Source organism: Cherax quadricarinatus, chromosome 71 (assembly GCF_038502225.1).
Source record: "Cherax quadricarinatus isolate ZL_2023a chromosome 71, ASM3850222v1, whole genome shotgun sequence".
Taxonomy (NCBI): Eukaryota; Metazoa; Arthropoda; class Malacostraca; order Decapoda; family Parastacidae; genus Cherax; species Cherax quadricarinatus.
Window position 1 is genome coordinate 6,234,419 of NC_091362.1, and position 22,660 is coordinate 6,257,078.

At 37.6% G+C, this 22,660-nt stretch overlaps 1 protein-coding gene across 5 annotated transcripts in view; it reads left to right on the forward strand.

Moving 5' to 3' along the window:
• Window positions 1–22,660, forward strand: part of LOC128700282 (CDKN2A-interacting protein) — an 89,643-nt gene that overhangs the window by 19,114 nt on the left and 47,869 nt on the right. For all 5 annotated transcript variants that reach the window (XM_070099975.1, XM_070099980.1, XM_070099976.1 and 2 more), the window contains exon 3: window positions 917–1,053. In XM_070099975.1, the coding sequence (XP_069956076.1) occupies window positions 917–1,053 (137 nt within the window). The remainder of the gene's footprint in view (window positions 1–916; window positions 1,054–22,660) is intronic.

Consider the following 22,660-nt stretch of genomic DNA (forward strand, 5'->3'; position numbering starts at 1 on the left):
CTTGCTCGATTTCTGATTGAGAAGTTATCCAGCAGTATAGCATTTCTCTCAGTCTCTTGAAAGTAGAGTATGTATTTGTGAAAGTAAAATCTCTTCAGTGTTTAAGAGATGCCATTTATTAAGCTTGGATTGTCTCTGGTTAGAGAGATCATGCAACTTTATCAGTTTCTTATGTAAATACCCATTCGATCAGAATGGAGGTAATTGTAAGCAGTACATGAGTTATAAGTCTGTCAAGTGTTATTTCTATATTACAAGTATGTTTTATTAAAAACAAATTTTAATGCAGTCTCCATCACTCCATAATATACAACCTTATTACGATTTTCCATGAATATATTTGACAATAAGGATCTCCTATACAAGGCCAGATATATTACAAATTCTAAGGTCTCTCATAATATGGAGGAAGAATTCTGACAGTACTTGGTACTGTAACTTATTCCACTCTTCTACAACTCTGTTGTTAAATTGGCACTTTCCTGTACTCTTTGTAAATCTAAATTCATTTAATGTTAGTCCATTACTGTGAGTCCTATCTAGGTTAGATATTTTCAACATTATTTATAAAGTATCCTCTTTATTTATTCCTTTTTATCATTTGCTCAGTTTATTTATTTCCTTAATTCTTTGTTTTTTCAGAAAATGTATATAGAGTTCCTTCACCTCCAACTCATTAATGTTCATAATGCACTTGTGTGATGCAAAAATTAATTCTCCAGAAACATGACAAGCATTAACTGCACCATTCATGCAATTACAAGGCATTTTTGTCTAAATTTGGCTGAAAAAAAATCCATGTCAAAAGCACATACTTAAGAGTTTGCATCTCTTGATTGTCATGTGATTTAATCATAGTTACTCTAAGTGCAGTACAGTCATTGCAGTTTTTATACAGTACTTCTTTTATTTTCAGGTATCCAGACAAGACAATGGAGCAAGTTAGTGTATTGGCTCAAGATGTAGGTCAAGAATACAAGGAAAGCAAGAAGAAGAAATTACAGAAAGACGTTGTTAAAGCATCAGATGCTGCTGGGGCTAGATATAAAGGCAGTAAGGCTCGTCCATAAATATACTCTTCTTTAGTTTATTTTGTGTACAATAAGGAAAGTACCATATTTTACGGCATAGAAGACACTATTTTTTCCCCCAAAATAAGTCTAGAAAATTTACCCTGCATCTTCGAGGCTGAATATTAAGTTGCTCATAGGCCTCAACCTAAGCGTAGAAAAGTTTTTTGAAACTAGACAGTAATCTAAGCTCCTGTTTATGACCTAATAATTAATTGTGTAAACTATTTTGTATAAAATAATGAATAAATAACAAAAATAAATGTAAAAACTTGGCTGGCCCTTAGCAGCAGTAAGCTAAGGTAGACAAGACAATAGAGTTGGATGGACTATAGGTAGCATTAGTAGGCTAAATGCCTGTTTACCACCAAACTATTTTTACTCGTCTCAAACAATCCTGATATTAAGGGAACATTATCAGATATAAAAAGCAAAAGTAAAATGATGGTATATTAAAAGGGTTTTAAATAACAATACATACTAGTTCTTTCTTTCAACACACCGGCCGTATCCCACCGAGGCATACATACTAGTATACCGTAGTATATACAAAATCTGCCATTTGCACACCCTAGGTTTGTTTTGGTTGTGTTGTAGTACAAATGTACTCTTATTAAATAGTAAAATCAATAAACTTAAAAACATAAACATGAAATATTTTTAAAATGATCAATATACAGCTCTAGCCATAGATACAACCACTTGCATGCATTGAGACAGTGAGTAGAAAGAGAATATGGCCAGTCATATGTGATGAAGAATTCTGTTTCACTTCCCCATGTATGATAATTTGTGTAATTGTATTTGTGTACCTGTACCTAAATATAACTTACTGATTTGAAAAACTAAGTGATAATGTAAGAACAACAGAGGAAAAATATGCTGAACATAGTTCATTATGAGTAGTTGACCATATAAGTTCAGATTTTGTTTGGATTTTAAACCTCACAGGGTTAGTCACCCAGGATAATGTATCTGTGAGGAACTGTCTGTCTGATTTCCATTGGGGTCCTCAGTCTTGCTCCCAGAATGCTCCCCACCAATCGACAACACCCAGGTACCTACTTGCTTGCTAGGCAAACATGACAGCAGCTGTAAGGAAACGCCTAACCTTTTCCTACCCTTTCCGGGATCGAACCAGGGACAAGCAGCATGTGGAATGAGATCATTGCCTATCAGGCCATGGGCCACCTTTTAGTTAACTCTGCAAAGAACGCTTTGCTGACAGTTTTGGGTGTAAGATCTAGAATAGTTTCCAGTATACTGGCACGCTTTTTTAGCACTGTTTCACAAAAAAATTTAGCGTGGTTTTAACTCATTTTAGGGAAGAGTCTAGTACTATTTGGAAATTTGATTCGGCCAACCTGCCAGTCAGCTGTGTCATTAGTAAATGATGGCAGAATAAACCATCAACACAATTTTATATGTATTGCCTCTGGTTTAACATAGCTTTATTACTGTTATTACTTCAGATACCGTTAATCTTTTCTTCTCAAAATTTAATCAGTCAAAATTTGGGGGCATACTTGACACCGAGTGTCTTGTTTGCCGTAAAATACGGTAATTGATTAGGTTAACAAAAAGTAAATTTGCTCATTTGACATTGCAGACTAATGTTTTATCGGCCAGCAATTTAGTGCTTCTTTTTAATAGAGTATGATAATAATAATTGAATAAATGATGGTGAATGTATTTCCCTTTTTTTTTTTTTAGGTGGCCCTACCTTGGTGGGAGACAGCCAGTGTGTTAAAAACAAAAAAACATAATAACGTAATAATTGTTAATCTCGGAGAGAAAGACTTTTGCGCAGGCTCTTTAATGTTATTCATGTCAGTTGAAAAGTGTATACAGTTGTTTATTAAGTTAAATTTGTCTAGCTTACCCAACTTAGTTTTTAACCCTTAAACTGTCCAGACATAGATCTACGCTTGCTCAGAGCGCCTGAACGAAGATGTACGTTTTTTAACGTCTTTCTCATAGAGAAAATCAAGGCGGAACGCTACGCACGCAAACATAGATCTACATTTGGACAGTTTAAGGGTTAAACCTTGTAATTATTTTATATTTTGTGATTTACCAAAGTCAGTTGATTCCTGTAACTAGTTGAATTATAGGAACCATAATAATCAAATTTTTAGTTCATTTGTCATTAGTACCTATTGTGTAGATTTTGGTAAAGTGAGACCAAAAAATTTTAAATTGTTTTGCAGGTTTTTGCACTAACATGCTCATGAGATATTTAACTATGATGACAGCTACAATACAGTATCATAATGATATTTTTGAAGCTCAGTAATTTTCAAACAAAAGTAGTATAAATATTAGGTAGCCTGATAAGTGAAGCATTTTCATAAGATTATTATATTCTGTGAGCTCTAATTAATACTTCTCCTGTCAATGATTCTTTTATTTAACCCTTTGATCGTCGCGCCGATATATACGCTTACGTAGGTACCATGTTTGACTGATATATACTCATAAATTCTAGTGGCTTCAGATCAAGCAGGAGAAAGCTGGTAGGCCCACATGTGAGAGAATGGGTCTGTGTGGTCAGTGTGCACCATTTAAAAAAATCCTTGGAGCATGCAGTGATAATGAGAAAAAAAAACTCTGACCGTTTTTTTTTTTTTTTTAATTAAAATGGCAACTTTGTGGTCTATTTTCGTATAGTATTTATGGTTGTATTCTCGTTTTCTTGGTCTCATTTGATAGAATGGAAAACATATTATAGAAATAGAGGTGATTTTAATTGATTTTACTATAAAAAGAACCTAGAAATGGAGCTCAAAGTAGGGGAAATGTTTGATTTTTGCCAATGTTCAAAAGTAAACAAATGATGCCATTGTCCAATAAATGTCCAACTAGCCATTCTAATATGCAGTCATGAATGGGTTGATGTTATTTATACAATTATTACAGTATTGCAGTAGTCTGCATAATAGTAAGTCTTCTATTTTTTTGTTTGAATAAAAATTCAAAATAGAAAGCAAGAGTAATATCAGAGGGGCCTGGAGACATGACTGATGAGCAAAGAAAATGTTATTTTAGAGCCAGGAATGTCTGCATTGTTCATTCTGGACCTTATTTTGAAATTGTCATATTTTTTAGTTTTCGTGAAATTGGTTAAATTGCAAATTTCTGACCACATTATTAGGTAGTTGAAACGTAAATGGGCAGTTTCTTGTACTCAATCGATAGAAAAAATGGAGTTCTAAAGAAATAGCCATGAGTTTGGGCGACTGGAACAATGGAATTAGCCGAAAAATAGGGCTCAAAGTGGGCAAATTCGCCGATTTGTAAACAGCGCTGAGGTCGCTTAACTTCACGAGCATAATTCCGCCAGTTTTCCATCAAATTTCGTTTTTTTTTTTTTTTTTTTTTTTTTTTTTTTTTTTGGTGTCATTACAATCGGGAAAAAGATTCTATCATTTCATAAGATAAATTTTATGACACCAGGAGACACCTCAGGATTGGGGGTTACACAGTCAAAGGGTCAAGGTAACTGCCCTTCACCTAGTCATTACAGATGCCATCTTGCCAAATCAGCCCATATACACAAAGTTTTTAATGTGAATCCTAGTTGTAGCTTTGTTGCTGTTGATGCCTAACTTTCACAAGATATTGTAAACTGCTCTTTAGAACATTAATGACTTGACCTGACCTTTGCTTCCTCTCCTTTCCTCTAGACCAGTCTTCTTTATTTCCCTTTGACTTTTCTCTCTTCTATGTCTCCTTTCTTGCTTCCTTCCCTTTCCTAGCATGGAGTCAGGTGGCCTTCTGCAGTACTCTGCTCCCTGGGGAACAGATATTAGTGTTGAGTTACTTTATCACCATCACCTTGAGATGTGTCATTATGCTGTCACTAGTACTGCCTAGCATGGGTCAGTAGGTCTCCTGCAGTATTCCCTCTTGAAGCAGAACCATGTTAGAGACTAACAGCAAACAGAATAAGAGACTTGGGCTTCACTTAGGTATTTTATTGCAGAAATGTTTTGCCTTTACACAGCAAGCTTCTTTTGTTGAATACAGGAAGTTATAACACTGGAAATGGTAGAAGTTAAGAGGTAATTTTGACATCGGTTCCAGAGTCTTGATAGAAAGTGCTCAGTCCTAAGGCTTAGGGACTGATAACCTTCTGTTAAGGCAATGGGACTGATCAAAGTAGCCTCTGCACTTCTACTACCTCCAGTGTTATATTTGCTTGTATTCCACTGAAAAGCTGATTGTGAGGCAAATATTTTGACAACAAAGATATCTAAGTGATGCACATGACTATATCAACTTGTCAGTATTGTGTACTATACCATTTATAATGTGAAATAGTAAAAGAGCCGTAAACTAGTTTAATAACAGCAAGCAGAAGTAAAAATTATTTCAAATTAGGTCTGGGATCACAGTTTTGAAGTTTAAAAATTATTTTTTTCTATGGCATGTAATTTGTGCACTAACATTTACTATTCATAGCATAAGAGTTTTTTTGGAGCAATTTAAATTTGTATGAAAAAAAAAAAATGTATAAATTATTTATACAAAATAACTGATCAGTTGTATTAAAACATAAATACCAAATTATGAAACGATTGGGAGCTAGAACATTCATATTTAGTAGTATACTTTGATTCTTTCTATGTTAATGGTATAGTGTATTGGATTAGTGGCAGTGTGAACAGTGCTAGTTATTGTGATTAAGGTTATGCTTTATATCCACTACAGTCTAATAGTAATGATAAACCTAGTAAAATTTTACTGAACTCTGTTAGTTGAGAAAATGAACATGACTCCTTAAAGATTTAATAATAAGGACATAATGAATGAAATGTATGGGCAAGTTGTTATTTAAGAATCAAGTGTTGGATAGGATAGTCAAAATATACAGACATTACATGTTCTAATTTTTTAATTCTGTATTCATTTACTGTTTGTGTTTCATTAAATGTATACATACATATATATAATGACTTTCATTTTTCATTCTCTATAGTCTGACTTCAGTGATTCATGTATGAGGGGAAACTATTTCATGCTTGTTACAGTGCTCGCATTAAAGTGTGACGAGTGGAAGGCACCTGACGTAATTTAATGTCCAAAGTACATGTAATACCATACCTTGGTATATTTGTCGAAGAGCCAAAAAGTTATACCGCCTGGTAACTCTAAGTGAGGTATCTCAGGATTCCATATGGCTACTGTCTGCATCATAAATGCCTTTTAGGTTTGTGAGGTGGGTAGTTTTGTGTCCATGGTGTCCATATACCACTTAGTCTTGAGGGCCAAGTTTGTTGGACACATTTGGCTAATGATGAATGAATATGGGCAGGAGTAAGTTGATGACATGAGACAATTGCAAAGAGCATTGGATTACATAAGGCAGGCTATTAAACAAAAGAAACAGTAAAGGCCAGTGATGTGTGTGAGCATCCAGTGAGGACCTGGTTGTGTTGGTTCCTTGAGGACAGTGTTCACGACATGCCCGTATGATAACTTTACTAACATACCTAGAAATTGGTTTATCATTTACCCACTCTTTCATTCAGTGTGGTGCATGTTTTTTATGCAAAACAGTGCTGCTTGCCACAATGTATTCTGTTGTTCAGTGGCTTTGTGACTGTGAAGTATCCTACTTCAATGACTGGCTAGGAAACTCCCCAGATGTGATCAGTATCAAGAACCTTTAGACTGTGGTAGAGAGATATCCACTAGGGAATGGATGTTGGACCACTCCCATGACTATAGGATGCCATCTCCGAGATATTAGGAAATTTACCCCATCAAACCCTGAAGAATGTGTTAGTCACTTCCTAGATGGTTGAAGGATGCCCTAAATTGCAAGGGATGATCTGTTTTGTGGCCATGTCTTTACAAGGGGGCCAATGTACTTTAATGTCGAGCACTGTACACCACATAGTGGTCATTATCATTAGTCTTTGTCATCACTACTGTACACAATACCTTGTTATTGATTAAGGGCTCTTGATTAAAAGAAATTAGAGCTGCCCTCTGTTTCCTCTGATAAAACCTAATTTCATGTCCTAGGTGCTGCATCAGCCTTACATATTTAGCATTTCCCATATGATGATGGCAACAACAACAACAACAATAATAATAATAATAATAATAATGATGTTTTTAAGAATTATATACTACATATGATTCAGAAGGAATAATAATAGACAACAGTAATTAGTTCATAGGAAAGGAAATTATGTTGACATAACATGAAGAAAGAGCACTGCTGCAAGCTACTGGCCCATGCTAGGCAGGTACACCTCACACCCACCCATACCCTCTCATGTACCTGTTCAACCTATTTTTAAATCTGCTCAATGTTTTCACTTCAGTAACACCAATTCATTTAACCCTTTGACTGTCGAAGGGCCAAATCCTGAAGTTGCTTCTGGTGTCGCAAAATATTCGAAAAAAAAAAAATTATTTTTTCTTATGAAAATGTTAAGATTATTTCTCTGATTGTTTTAGTCCCAAAAAAATTTTTTCCCATCAGTACTTACCGAGATATAGAGTCCTGAAGTTTGCTGAAATTGATCTGCTAGGTGGCAACAGCGGCGACTGCCGCCACCCGTAAACTTTTATTTACTTGTATTCGATGGTTTCTTGTTTTTTTTCACTATTTTATTTTTTCACATAACTTTTGTGGCCTGTGAGACCAAATTATTGTGCAATGTTCAAATATACACTCGTTGAATGTAACACAATTATAGCAAAAACACTCTATATTAATATAATGTTGCTAAAACTTGTTTACACAAACAAACAATGTAAACAAATGTTTATTACGATTGCTTTATAATATATATACATATGTACAATCACTGGACACTTTATTAGAAGTGCTGCAGCTTGTGGAATTCTTTGAAACATGGGTATAAGCACAATGGTGTCTTACACTCCTCACACAAAACGAGTGTCTCTGCGTTTTTGTTGGCGTTTTGTGGTATGTCCACAGACAAAACACCTCTTCTGAGCATTTTTCTTGGCAGTAGTAGCAGGCAGTGGTATGGGGTAGTGATCACCAGGCCTCAGACGAGAGGACATGTGTTGATAATTTCGTGGAAGCTGGTCTATTGCAGGTGTTGTTTCTTGGTACTTGAATATTATTTGTCTGATGACTGACAAACAAAATTCACCATATTTGGGTTTGTTCTTGGTCTTCAACTTATACATATTATAAGCATTCAGCATGGAAATGTCAAGAAGATGGAAAAACAGTTTTATGTACCACTTATAACTCTTGCGAACACAGTCAGCAAAACCCAATCTGCATGTCACATTTGTCCACTAAGCGCATATTGAGGTTGTAATCCATCACAGCTGCAGGTTTTACAATAGGTTCTTTGGTCTCTATTCTGCTTGCCAGTCTCTACCATTTCGTGTCGGTGAACTGATGTCAGCAGTGTGACATCATGTTTGTCATGCCACCGAAATGCCATGATGTCATTGGCAGCAAACACCTGCACTTCACCTCACGACTGCCAGCTTGAACCTAGGCATATGTTTACGACTTCTACGCACTGTACCACACATCTGTCATGTTCACTGCAAGAAATCACTGAGTATAGGGCTTGTGTACCAGTTGTCAGTATATAAAATATGCCCCTTACCAAGATATGGCTCCATCATTGTTCTAACCACATCACCAGAGATACCCAGTAACTTCCTGGTATCTTCCATTGTTTTACGCCAGTGTACACAATTATATCCAAAACCAGACCAGTTTTGCAATCACACAGAACAAATAACTTTATACCAAAGCGCTTCTCTTGCTTGTATATACTGCTTGAATGAGAGTCTTCCTTTGAACAAAATCAAAGACTCACAATAACAAGCTTCATGAAGGGATAAAAATGCATACAGCACTTTTGTTTCAGGTACATAAACACACATCTGATCTTATATAACCTGTCGCTTCTGTCAGGCCTGGTTTTGTCTGAAAAGTGTAACATACGTAGCAGTAACACAAATCTATTCACTGGTATAATGTCACTGAAAGCAGGGGTTGAAATCAGGCGGTCTGTCGCCCAGTATGTGCTGACACTATGCTTATACACATGTGGCATAAGCATTATTGTGGCAAAGAACAGATACATCTCTGCCACAGTTGTGTCCTTCCACTGGTGTAGGCGTGATCTTGGTGAAAGCATAGTGTTTGCCATGGTGTACTCATAGTATGTATTGCTTTCCCTGACAATAATGTCCATCAGGGGTTCATCGAAGAACAACTGAAAGCATTCCAGTTCAGTGGGATTGTTCCCAAGTGTACATGATGGTCCGTATTCCACTTTGTCCTTCATCAAAGTCATGGGGATTGGGAACAAACTCGCTATCTTGATGCCAATCCCAGATGCGGTCAGCTGGTGCGTTTCTGGATATTGTAATGTCGTTGTGGTTGTGCAGGTTGTGGTTGTGGTTGTGAGAGTGTGGGGTCGGCCAAGCAGGTTGTAGTTGTGCAGAGTCAGCAGCACGGGCACTAGCGTGGCCCGCTGCTGGTGTCACATGACTCATGGCACCGTCACTATCACCACCACCGCCTGCTGCCTCACTCACATCATTTATACCCATCGTAACAATATCGTCATCTTCACTATCAGGACGTGGTGTAGGGCCACGGGATGTGCTCCGAGATGTACTCCTTCCTCTTGGAAGAGCATATGGCACACTACCAGACCGCATGCGACGTCGTACTCACTGTCACAACTAGAAGTGCTTTCAATAACCTTGAAATCACTATCACTATCACTTGCACTGCTCACATCTGAGTCTTGTACACGGGCAAATAGTTTCCTCTTTCGTCCTGGTACAGGTGAATATGAACGAGCCGGCCTAGCACCAGAGGTGGATGGTTGTGGGTCATCTGGGTTTTCATCACTAATTATGTTATCCTGGGTAATTTTCTCGGTCACACCCGCTTCAAAACCATGGAATTCACTTTCACTGACACTATCATCACTGTTTGAGCTATCACTTGGGAACAAAAGACCTCCAATCCGCCGAGGAGTGAGGAACTTCTTACCGCGAGGCATGGTGAAAATGAACTACCAAGATGGCGTTCCCACAATGCACCGCTGAGTCCCAGATTTTTTTCACAGGGTGCACACCGACCACTGAGACCCATTCTCTCTCGTGTAGGCCTACCAGCCCTCTCCCGCTCGATTTGAAGCCGCTAGAATTTATGCGTATAGATACGTCAAACACGGTATCTCCCATGACGTACATATACGACCGCGACAGTCAAAGGGTTAATGACGTGGTCTCAGGAATGGAGCTCCATCATCAAGTGAGGAGAGGCTTTATTTGGATCTATAAAATGGGACAACTTAGGGATGGGACCCAAGTCTAAACACAGTACTGTACTGTACAGGTACTGTACAAAAAAAAACATAACTGCTGTCATGAACAAGATAAATGCAGGCCCAGAGGTTGTGCCAGGCATGAGCAAGTGTGTCTTTAGTTACATGTTTCCATGCTTTAAAAGTTGCATATACAGCCTCTCCTTGCTTAATGATGTACAGTGGACCCTCGAGTTTCGGCAGCCTCGACTTTCGTGAAATTCGACCTTCGGCGAGTTTTTTTGGAAAAATTTGGCCTCGAGATTCGTGAAAAAACTCGTTTTTCGGCAACCGTCCGGTACCCGTCTGCCCGTCACCACGCACACAAAGCCAGTCTCCCACGCCATTCACGCTCAGTGTGCCATTGTTTACCAACACGTGACCATTACCCCGCAGGTTCATACGTAATAATCCATTGTTTTTTGTGATTACAACTGCTAAATAAGTCACCATGAGCCCAAGAGTGTTTAAGAAATAGTGTCGCCAAGAGTAATTTGTGTGTGATGTGGAAGGCTAACAGTAAGGCATGGGTCACAAGGGGAATTTTCTTAGACTGGTTTAATGAAGTATTTGGCCCCAGTGTGAAGAAATACCTCCTGGAAAATAAATTGCCACTCAAGTGCCTCCTGGTAATGGACAGTGCTCCTGCTCATCCTCCAGACTTGGAAGACCAAATAGTGGAGGAGTTTAGTTTCATCACGGTGAAGTTCTTGCCTCCTAATACCACTCCTCTCCTCCAGCCCATGGACCAGCAGGTCATTTCAAACTTCAAAAAACTCTACACCAAAGCAGTGTTTCAGAAGTGCTTTGAAGTGACCTCAGACACTGAATTGACCCCAAGAGAGTTCTGGAAAGATCACTTTAATATCCTCCATTGCATGTAAGTGTAATGTTATTATTTTTTTAAATGCATGTACATGTACTTGATTTCTGATTGTTTTCGTTATGTAAATCTTTATTTAATTTGAAAAAAAAAAATTTTTAATATTGTTGGGTGTCTGGAACGGATTAATTTTATTTCCATTATTTCTTATGGGGAAAATGGTTTCGAGTTTCGTGAATTTCGACCTTCGGCGGGCTCTCTGGAACGGATTAATCACGAAACTTGGGGGTCCACTGTACTTGTTTACCGACACTTCAGACTTACGGCAGGCTCTCTGATCACTATGCATACTTAAATAATATATATTAGAGCTGATATTCTCTATTCAGTTTATTATAATATACAGTACACTACTGTATAAACACTAAAAAATACCAGAAATATTATAAATGATGCAATGGTGACATTAAAACAATATTAACCCTTTCAGGGTCCCCAGGCCCTCTCAGAGACTTGTTCTCAGGGTCCCCAAATTTAAAAAAAAATTATTTTTTCTTAAGAAAAGATAGAGAATCTTTTCCTGATCATAATGACACCAAAAGTATGAAATTTGATGGAAAACTTACGGAATTATGCTCGCACGAAGTAGCGGTCTCAACGATGTTTATGCATTGGCGATTTTGCCCTCTTTGAGCCCTATTTTCGGCCAATTCCACTGTACTAATCGACAAAAATCATAACTATTTCGCTAGAACTCCATTTTTTCTATCGAATGACTACAAGAAACCACCCACTTACCGATTTCAACTATCCAATACAGTGGTCAGAATTTAGCAATTTTGCCAATTTCACACAAATTTCAAAAGATGCCAATTTTCGAATAGGGTCCAGAATAAACAAGAAAGACATTCCTGACAGTAAAATAACAAGTTCTCTGTTCGTTAGTCACATCCCCAGGCCCCTCTTACATTTCTTTGGCTTTCCACTTTGAATTTTTATTCTTACAAAAAATAGAAGATTTACTGTTATGCAGACTACTGCATTAGTGTAGAAATGGTATAAATAATATTGGTGCACTTGTGAAAAAATATTAGACTCACCAGTTGACGTGTATTGGAAGCTTGGCAGGATTTGTTTACTCTTGAACTTTGGTAAAAATCAAACATTTCTGCTACTTTGAGCTCAATTTCAAGGTACTTTTCATTGTAAAACCAGTCAAAATCATCTCAGTTTCTGTAATATGTCTTCCATTCTATAAAATGAGACCAGGAAAACTAGAATACAACAATGAATACTATACAAAAATAAAGTGCAAAGTCGCTGTTTTAATCCAAAAACACAAAGTTTTTTTTTCTCATTACGCACTGTGTGCTGCAGGATTTTGTTTATACTGCGCACACTGACCACATAGACCCATTCTTTCATATGTAGGCCTACCAGCTTTCTCTCACTAGATTTGAGGGTGCTAGAATTTATGTGTACTAGTACGTCAAAAACCCTGGTGCGTAAGCCGTACTAGTACGGCCGAAACCCTGAAAGGGTTAAAGATGGTTGACAAACCCACTACCATTATACAGTAGACAGTTATATTACATGGTAGTTATGTTCCTGAAACTGCCATGTTAGGTAAAATCATGTTAGATAAACTGAAATACTTGTGGGAAAAATAGGGCTACGTTCTTATGATCCCCAAAAAACCCAAACAACTTTTTTTTAGGCCTCCACATCTTTCAAATTCAAATTTTTATTTCTTTGCAAAGTTTACAATGTGTGACTGACATGTTATAAGGAGTCTATTTCCATGCATAGTTTACAATGTTTAATTACAATATTGATTTGCAAGTGTAAAGAAAGCCACTATCATGCCAAGGCATTTTGGGCAGACTAAACCTAATACATTAGAGACTATACTTAATACTAGATATATATGTCATAGTTGGTTCAAATTGATCATTGATTTTTTTACATATTAACAGAGGTAGTTGCAGTATTATATTTTAGCACATGGCAAACATAATATTAACTTCAGATTAGTTAGGCAATAACAGATAATTATATGGACCTTTGATGAGTTCTGGTGAGTACAGTAATTAAAGGTTTAAAGTTAGTTTATAAATATTTCATTCTTACAAACAGTGGTACAATTCGAATTATTTTACAGTGTGGAAATATTACAATGAAACAGTTTAAAAACAATAACAAAAATAAAAGTGAATATGTAATTGTAGTTCATTATTGTGATGTATTATGTTGTTTTTACTGCTTAAGATTACAAATGCAATAGAAATAATAATATTTCCTACCTTAAATTTTGGGTGCTGGTGTTTGTGGATGATTGTGGAGAGTGGAGAGTTATGTTGTGGTCCTACTGGGCTGAGGTGGATGGTAGAGGTTCTGGTACTGAAGTCAGTGGTTGTACTGGAGTGTGCATAAATTCTGTAATATTGTTTTACCCTGCAGTACATTATACAACTGACAGTAAGGCATCAGCTGCTCTAGACACTGTTTTACTCTTCAGTGAAAAGTCTAACTTTAAGTCAAGTCAATAAGTCAGTAAGTCAATAAATCAGTCAGTAAATCAGTAAGTCAGTCAAGTCAATCAGTAAGTAAGTCAAGTAAGTCAGTCAGTAAATCAGCCAGTCAGTAAATCAGCCAGTCAGTAAATCAGCCAGTCAGTAAATCAGCCAGTCAGTAAATCAGCCAGTCAGTAAATGAGTCAGTCAGTCAGTCAATCAGTCAGTCAGTCAATCAGTCAGTCAGTCAATCAGTCAGTCAGTCAATCAGTCAGTCAGTCAGTAAATCAGTCAGTCAGTAAATCAGTCAGTCAGTAAATCAGTCAGTCAGTAAGTCAGTCAGTAAATCAGTCAGTCAGTAAATCAGTCAGTAAGTCAGTCAGTCAGTTAATCAGTTAGTCAGTAAGTCAGTCATCACACTAACTCATATTTACCTCATTCTTTTTATGTGCACAAAGTGACACATCATTACGGCCACAGGCTATCTCTTGTCTGATATCTCTATTTTCTTTGTTAATTCTAAGACTTAAATGCTTATACCTTTTTTTGCCACTTTCAGCAACACTGGTATACCTACTGGGTATCATGATTGCTTGGCAGATACAAGATATGGTAATTAAAGGATATAAACTCAATCCACAAACATAAATATAAACACAGCAAGCTTCTAGCAGAGAATGGCTGGGACAAAGGTCGTGAGGGTGGCGGAGGATGTTGGGGGTGGTGGGGGTGGCAGAGGATGGCGGTAGGTCTCCCCCGTTGACTCAGTGGTCTTACCCACAGCCAGAGGTATGCCACGGGCGACACTCCAAATTTTTTCCCCTCTTACAAACTGAACCATGTTAGTTAATTTTACGAAGTGTTGTACAAAATTGTGCTGCAATTCTTCAATAGTGCTATAACTAAAATGTGCCAAATAAAACCGTGTAATATAGTGGTCTACTGTAGAATGCTCCTTACTTAGCGACGAATTCGTTTACCGATGTGGTCTTAGTAATGGAACTCCGTTGTTAAGTGAGGAGAGGCTGTACTTCATCCTTCAGAGTAAATGCTTCCTTGAAGCTGTCCACACCCATGCCTCTGTTCACTGCTTCCAGCGTGCTCTTCAAGAAATTGCATTTAGTCTTTACTGATCTGAGGATGCCGTTGTTACATGCCTGAATTAATGAAGTCACATTTGGGGGAAAGTACATGCCATAAACATTATTTTTGATTAGAAGTTCAGCTGGAAGATGAGCAGAACAGTTATCAAGGAATAAAATCTTGCACTTTGCATCCACTCTGGCTTTCCTGGACTGATAAAGAGCCGCTGGTACAAAATGTTTGTGAAACCAATCAGAAAAAATGTCCCTGGTGATCCATGCCCTTTTGCTAACATAACAATGGACTGGGGAGGCATTTACACCTTTGAAAAAGGTAGGACACAAACTTTTGCCTATCACAGGGAGTTTACATTTATATTCCAATGCTGACAAATCTACTCCATCAATACACAATCCATCCGTGGCGCATCATGTCAGCACTCGAAAAACTTTTGGATTTTGGAGTTTTTTTTTGGATTTTGGAATTTCAGTTAAAGGATTCTTTACTGGATAACATCTAGGAACAAGGAAGCGTCAGATGTGAGTTGGGGAAGATGCATGAGGCAGTGGGTAGAATGAAAGGGGGCAAAGTGGCTAGGATTGATGGGCCCAAGACAGAAATGTTAAAAGCAGGTGGGAGTATAGTTTTGGAATGGTTGGTGCTTCTGTTTAATAAATGTATGAAAGAGGGGAAAGTACCTAGGGATTGGCAGGGAGCATGCGTAGTTCCTTTGTATAAAGGCAAAGGGGACAAAAAAAAAAAAAGCATGTACGAATTATAGGGTAATAAGCCTTTTGAGTATAACTGATGAGGTGTATTGTAGAGTTATTATTGAAAGAATTAAGAGTAAGATGAAGAACAGGATCACAGATGAACAAGGAGGCTTTAGGAAGGGTAGGGGTTATGTAAACCAAGTGTTTACAGTGAAGCATATAAGTGAACGGTATTTAGGTAAGTGTAAAGAGGTATTCGTTCCATTATTGGATTTGGTAAAGGCATATGATAAAGTGGATAGGAGAGTAATGTGGCTTAGGGAGCATTGAAATTTTGGTCAAAGCTGCACTCTTCAGGCATCGTTCCTTGTATATATCTCTTATTCACTGCCAAATATGAAGTTGATTGGCTGAGGTTTAGCCTACAGCATTTGCGTCTGAAATGAGTCTGTATTACTGAGTAATGCAGTGCAGTGTTTTATGTACTGTATCTATGTACTTTGCAGTATTTATAAACATTAACCCTTAAATGGTCCAAACATATATATACGTTTTTTCAACATCTGAAAGTATGTAAAAAAAATGTAGATCTTCTTTTTTGTTTTACATTTGAAAACGTGTAAAAAAACTTTTATCTACATTTTTTTTTTCTTACATTTGAAAATATGTAAAAAAAAAGTAGATCTACTTTTGTAGCACTACGAATTTGAACGTCGATTTGTTTGGACCGTTTAAGGGTTAACTAACTTTCTCAGTGATTATGCTGGAGCTGCCATTGCTACCACCACCTTTTGGACTATGGCATTATCACCAAGGATGACAAAAGTCAAATTATTGCACTACGGAAGTTACAAAATGCCACACATAAATACCTAATGGAGAGGAAAGAAAATTAGCTAGCAAACTTGGAAAATATCACATCACTGTATTTTGATGGTAAGAAGACTTCCACTTGTGTAATTTATTTATTTATTTATAAATTTTAGCATACATACAGAGGTACAAAAAAATACAGGTAAGAGCAGCATGCCAAAGCCACTTATATGCATAGCATTACGGGCTGGCTTAAAATTAACTTCAGATTAACTAAGCAATGATGAAATCAGTGATAAGACATTATTGTAAACAGATAACTATAAAATACAAATGAGTATTACAAAGACAGGTCATGTGGTTGCATGCATTGCTGTTCCTTCAGGTAGTGTATTTAAAAAAAAAATAACAAAGTTAGGTTTAACATTTGTGTGATATAATTGTGAGTAACATTTAGGATATACAATTTATATGGTTCAGTTATTCAGTATTTATTTGGTTTTGAGTGAGTAAGTGAACTTTGAGAAGAGACTTGAATTTATAAACAAGTAGTGTTTCTTTTATATTTACAGGTAATGAATTCCAGATTTTAGGGCCTTTTATGTGCATTGAGTTTTTGCATAGCGTGAGATGGACACGAGGAATATCAAAGAGTGATCTGTGCCTTGTATTATGGTCATGTGTTCTGTTGAGGTTGGCAAGGAGATGTTTGAGGGGAGGGTTAATATCAGAGTTAAGTGTTCTATGTATGTAATAAGTGCAATAATAAGTATGGATGTTTTGTATGGTGAGTAGGTTGAGTGTTTTGAATATTGGTGGAGTGTGCTGCCTGTAGTGAGAATTTGTTATCATTCTAACTGCAGCCTTTTGTTGGGTAATTAGTGGTCTGAGATGGTTAGTTGTTGTTGAGCCCCATGCACAAATTCCATAGGTGAGATAGGGGTAAATAAGAGAGTGATAAAGGGCCAGGAGGGCTGACTGTGGAACATAGTACCGTATCTTCGATAGTATGCCTACAGTCTTGGAAATTTTCTTAGAAATTTGTTGTATATGTGTATGAAATTTGAGTCTATTATCGAGGTGGATTCCTAAGAATTTTCCCTCTGTTAGCTTTGTGATAGGTGATCCGTTTATCGTTATGTTAAGAGGTACATCTGTAGCTCTGCTACCAAACTGAATGAAGTAGGTTTTGTCAATGTTTAGTGTAAGTTTGTTAGTCCTCATCCAGGTAGATATTTTCTGTAATTCGGTGTTTGCAGTATTGGCTAGCGTGACTGGGCTCGGGTGAGAGAAGACGTATGTGGTGTCATCTGCAAAAAGTGTGGGTTTGAATAATTGCGAAGCATTTGGTAGGTCATTTATGTATAGGAGAAAGAGAAGAGGGCCAAGGACACTTCCCTGTGGGACACCAACTGTAATTGGTTGTGCGGAAGAGCTTGCCCCATTTGCGTACACATATTGGCTTCTGTTGCTGAGGTAAGACTTGAGGTAGTTGAGGGAGTGCCCTCTAATACCATAGTGTGACAATTTTACGTGGAGCAAGTCATGGTCAACTGTATCAAAAGCTTTACGTAAGTCAATGAAGATCCCCAGTGGGACTTCTTTTTTCTCTATTGCAGTGTATATATGTTCAAGCATGTGTATAATAGCATCATTAGTATTTTTATTAGGCCTGAATCCAAATTGGCAGGGGTTGAGAATGTTATGGCAGATGAGGTAGGAGTAGATTCGTTTATGAATTAATTTTTCGAAGATTTTTGAGAGGGTGTAAATTGGATATTGGCCTATAATTATTCAACTCTGTTTGGTCTCCTCCTTTATGGATCGGGGTGACCCTTGCTATTTTGAGAACTGTAGGGAAGGTGGAGGATTCAATGGATTTGTTAAAGAGTGTTGCAATGATTGGTGATAGTACTTGTGACGCTTTTTTGTATATAAAGGGTGGTAAGGTATTTAAATCTCCTGCCTTGTTTTTCAGTGCGTTGATAATAAGGGAGACTTCATATGGGTTAGTCGGAGCTAGGAACAGTGTGTTCGGGTAGTTGCCAGTGAGGTAGTCATTTGGTGGGGTATCTGAGCTTGGGATATTATTGGCAAGGTTTTGACCTATAGTGGAGAAGAAATCATTGAGTCTGTTTGCTGTTTCTGTTGGTGGGAGTTGGGGTTCATCTGATTTTGCTAATTTTATTTCGCTATGTCGTGATATCTTTTTTGTTCCCAGAATTTCTGATAGGGTCTTCCAGGTCTTTTTTACATCACCTCGTAAGTTGGATAATCTGTTCTCATAATACAATTTTTTTGCCCTTCTTATCAGGCTGGTTAGGATTGACGAGTAACGTTTTATTTGGTCTCTGGTTATGTGACCCATTCTGTACTGTTTTTCATATCGGTGTTTTGTATTTATGGATTTGAGAATGCTGGGTGTTAGCCAGGGACTGTTCAGTCTCTTAGCTGTCATATGTTTAGTTTTTTTTAGGGCAGTGCTTGTTATAAAGGTATTGGGTCTTTTTTAGAAAATTATTAAAACATTCATCAATATCTGTATAGATTTCTAGCTCAGTGTGCCAGTCAATGTTTGTTACTGCTGTTGTGAAGTTATTAATGGCTGCCTCATTGTGAAGTCTGAAGGTGACTTTAGTAGTGTCTTGGGGTAGTTTACCGAGAGTTGTTATGAGGAAAGTAGGGTAGTGGTCTGTGGTATTATCTGTAATTATGCCAGATTTTAAAGGGGATATGGTGTTGGTCCAGATGTGGTCAAGTAGGGAAACACTAGTCTCTGTAACTCTTGTAGGTTTTGTTACTGTTGGTAGCAACATGCAGTTACTCATTGTGTTTGTGAATTCAGTAACGTGTGGGTCCTGGTCTTGCAGGAGATTTATATTGAAGTCACCTGAGAGTAGTAAGTGATCTTTGTTCATGCGTGCATCAGTTATCATACTTCCTAGGTTTTGACTAAATTGGCTAATGTTTGATTGTGGAATTCTGTAGATGTTTATCACTGTGAGAGGTTTTTGTAGGTATTTGGATTTGAATTTAGCTATTATATATTCCCCATGTTCATCCCTTGTGCAAGTATTAGTGATACATTCTAGTTGGTCTGAGTAGTATATAGCTGTGCCACCCCCTTGTTGGTCTGGCCTACAGTTGTGTATGGCTGTGTAACCAGGAATGGTATAGACATCTGTAGTATCAGGCTTTAGCCAGGTTTCAGTTAGTGTAATGATGGACATATTGGCATGCAAGGAATTTAGTAATGCTAGGAGGTCATCATAATGCTTGCTTAAAGATCTGATATTGTAGTTAAAGATAGTTATGTTGTTGTTGGCTCTGAGAAGTGCCTTTGATTGATTGTTCTGCTGTGTAGTAATTACAGTAACTGTTTGAATCATTTAAGTCATTGAATAAGAGGTTGGTATCAGGATCAATGCTTGTAATCATAAGATTTGTAGTGAATCTACAGTTAGAATTAAGAATGAGAAGACCAAGAAATGGAGTCCAAAGATATTGGTGAAAGATCATTACGTCGTCATGGTGGAGCCCAACACTGAATATCTCACTCATGTAACTCCCAAGTCAGGCCATGGAAAGGAGATTGCCAAGACTATCTATACATTTTTGGTAGAACAGAAACTAACTCGGCAGCCTGTTGTATATGTTGGTAGTGATGGAACCAACATAAATGTCGGAGCTGACAGTGGAGTCATTCATCATCTTGAAATGTTGCTTGGTCATCCAATTCATTATTTCGTCTGTCAGCATCATGGAAATGAGCTGCCATTCCTGGATGTTTTCTACCACTGTGACGATAAGCCAAGTGGTCCTGAGCATTGGAGAGGTCCCATTGGCAAGCAAATCAAGGATCCCCTGTATGAGCTGCCAGTTGTTGCTTTCCAGCCAGTCAGTTTCACTGATTTCCCTGCTCTGATTGACTAGGTGGCAGATGATCTGTCCTGGGACCAGAAATACTTGTACAGTGGACCCCTGCTTAACGATCACCTCCCAATGCGACCAATTATGTAAGTGTATTTATGTAAGTGCGTTTGTACGTGTATGTTTGGGGGTCTGAAATGGACTAATCTACTTCACAATATTCCTTATGGGAACAAATTCGGTCAGTACTGGCACCTGAACATACTTCTGGAATGAAAAACTATCGTTAACTGGGGGTCCACTGTATAGGAGTTGCAAAGGAGTGATCACAGGTGTGGTTGATGATGACTTGGCTGCTCTTGAACCAAGTCCACCGTATATGTCAAGGTGGAATACTTTATGGAGTATGATCCTTAAGCTGTATGTGGCAATATCAAGACCCAGTAAGGAGCTGAGAAGAGTCGTCATTATGATTTTAAAGTTCAGTGCTCGAATGTGGTTCCACATCAAGCTGCACACTTATGTCACACTCGGTCCAAAGTACATCTTCCAGTCATTGCAATTTATGAGACATCCGAACAGTGAAGAAAAGAAGATAGAAAAGAAGACTGTCCAAAGAAATTCCTACATTGCTCTCACAGATCAGCTGCTTCTTGGTATGTCGAGTTGGTTTGGACAGTGTTGAGTTGGTTTGGACATTAAGAGAGAATGGAATAAATAGGATAACTTGGAGGGTGTATAAATCTGTAGTGGAAGGAAGGTGGGGGTAAGAGTCATCCTAGGAAGGGTTGGAGGGAGGGGGTAGGTGAGGTTTTGTATGCGAGGGGCTTAGACTTCCAGTAAGTGTGTGTGAGCATGTTAGATAAGAAGCAAGTGGAGGCAAATGGTTATGATTTGATGTGCTATTGTAGCGTGAACAAGGTAACATTTATGAAGGGATTCAGGGAAGCTGGTTATCTAAGCTAGATTCCTGGTGGTGGGAAATACATTGTCTCCACGATGAAGGAGAGGTGGAGATTTGTTGCAGTTTTTGACCTGCAGTATCGATGTGCCTCTGGCAAGACAGTAATGGAGTGAGCGATGATGAAAGCGTTTCTTCTTTTTCAGGTCACCCTGCCTTGGTGGGAGGCAGCCAATGTGTTATAATAATAATGATAATATCCCTCCTAATTTTTTATCATTCTAGAGAATGCATATCCAGTGCCATCAGTCTGTCCTCATAGGAAAGATTTCTGTTACGTAGGATCAAGTTTGTCATCCTTCTCTATGTATTTCCCAGCTCACTTATGTGCATTCTCTAATATGATGACCAGAATTGTGCAGCATAATCTTAATGAGGCCTAACCATTGATACATAAGAGTTGAAGAATAATCTGAGGACTTTTGTTATTTATATCTTGTGATATGAAGCCAAGAATTTTATTTGCTTTATTTCAAACACTTGTGTAGGTTTAGATTTCTGCTAACCAGAACTCCTAAATGTTTTTCTCATTCACAGTAATTGAGATCTACATTAAGTTCATAAGTGCCATGGTTTTTCTCTTTTTCAAGGCTTAGAACTTTGCACTTGTCTACATTAAACTGCATCTGCCACTTCTCCAAACACTACGTCAACCTATCCAGATCTTCTTGTAGCACTTTAGTGTCCTCATCAGAATGAATCCACTGGCCTATTTTAGTGTTATCGGCAAACTTACTTATGTTGTTATTTATTCCATCATATATGTCTTTTATATTTTTGTGAACAACAGAGGGCCCAACACTGATTACTGTGGAACACTACTTGTGATGTGTCCATGCTGATTTTTCTCCCATATATATCCATGAAAAAATTTTCCCTTCTATTCTGTGTGCTTTACTTTTCTCAACAATTTCTGGCGTGGAGCTTTATAAAAAGCCTTCCTGAAATCCATATACACAGTATCATATTCTTTAGATGATCTGCTGCTTCAACACCCTAGTGAAAAAAGTAAGTAAATTCACAAGGCAGGAATACCCCTTTGTAAAACTGTGCTGAGATTCATTGATCAACTGACATCTTTCAAGGTGGTTATGAATAGCCTCAGCAATTTTTTATTCCATCAGTTTTCCTACACTTGAGGTTAGGCTAATTGGTTTATAATTCAAAGTTAATGACATGTCCCCTGCTTTGTAGATAGGTATCACATTTGCCATTTTTCACTTATCTTGCACTATGCTAGGTTGTACTGATACTATGTTGAGAAGACTAGCTAATGATTTGTCATGTTCCTCCTTACATTCCTTTATAACCCTTGAGAACAGTTCTTTAGGGCCTGGAGAACAGTGTCACTTGTGACTTTAATCGTGCATAACATTTTCATCCTGATCTATTTAATTTGTTAATTATGGAATTTCATTAGTATCTTCCAGACATTATTCGGGAAGATATTAGAGTTTAAGGGCTCACTCAGCT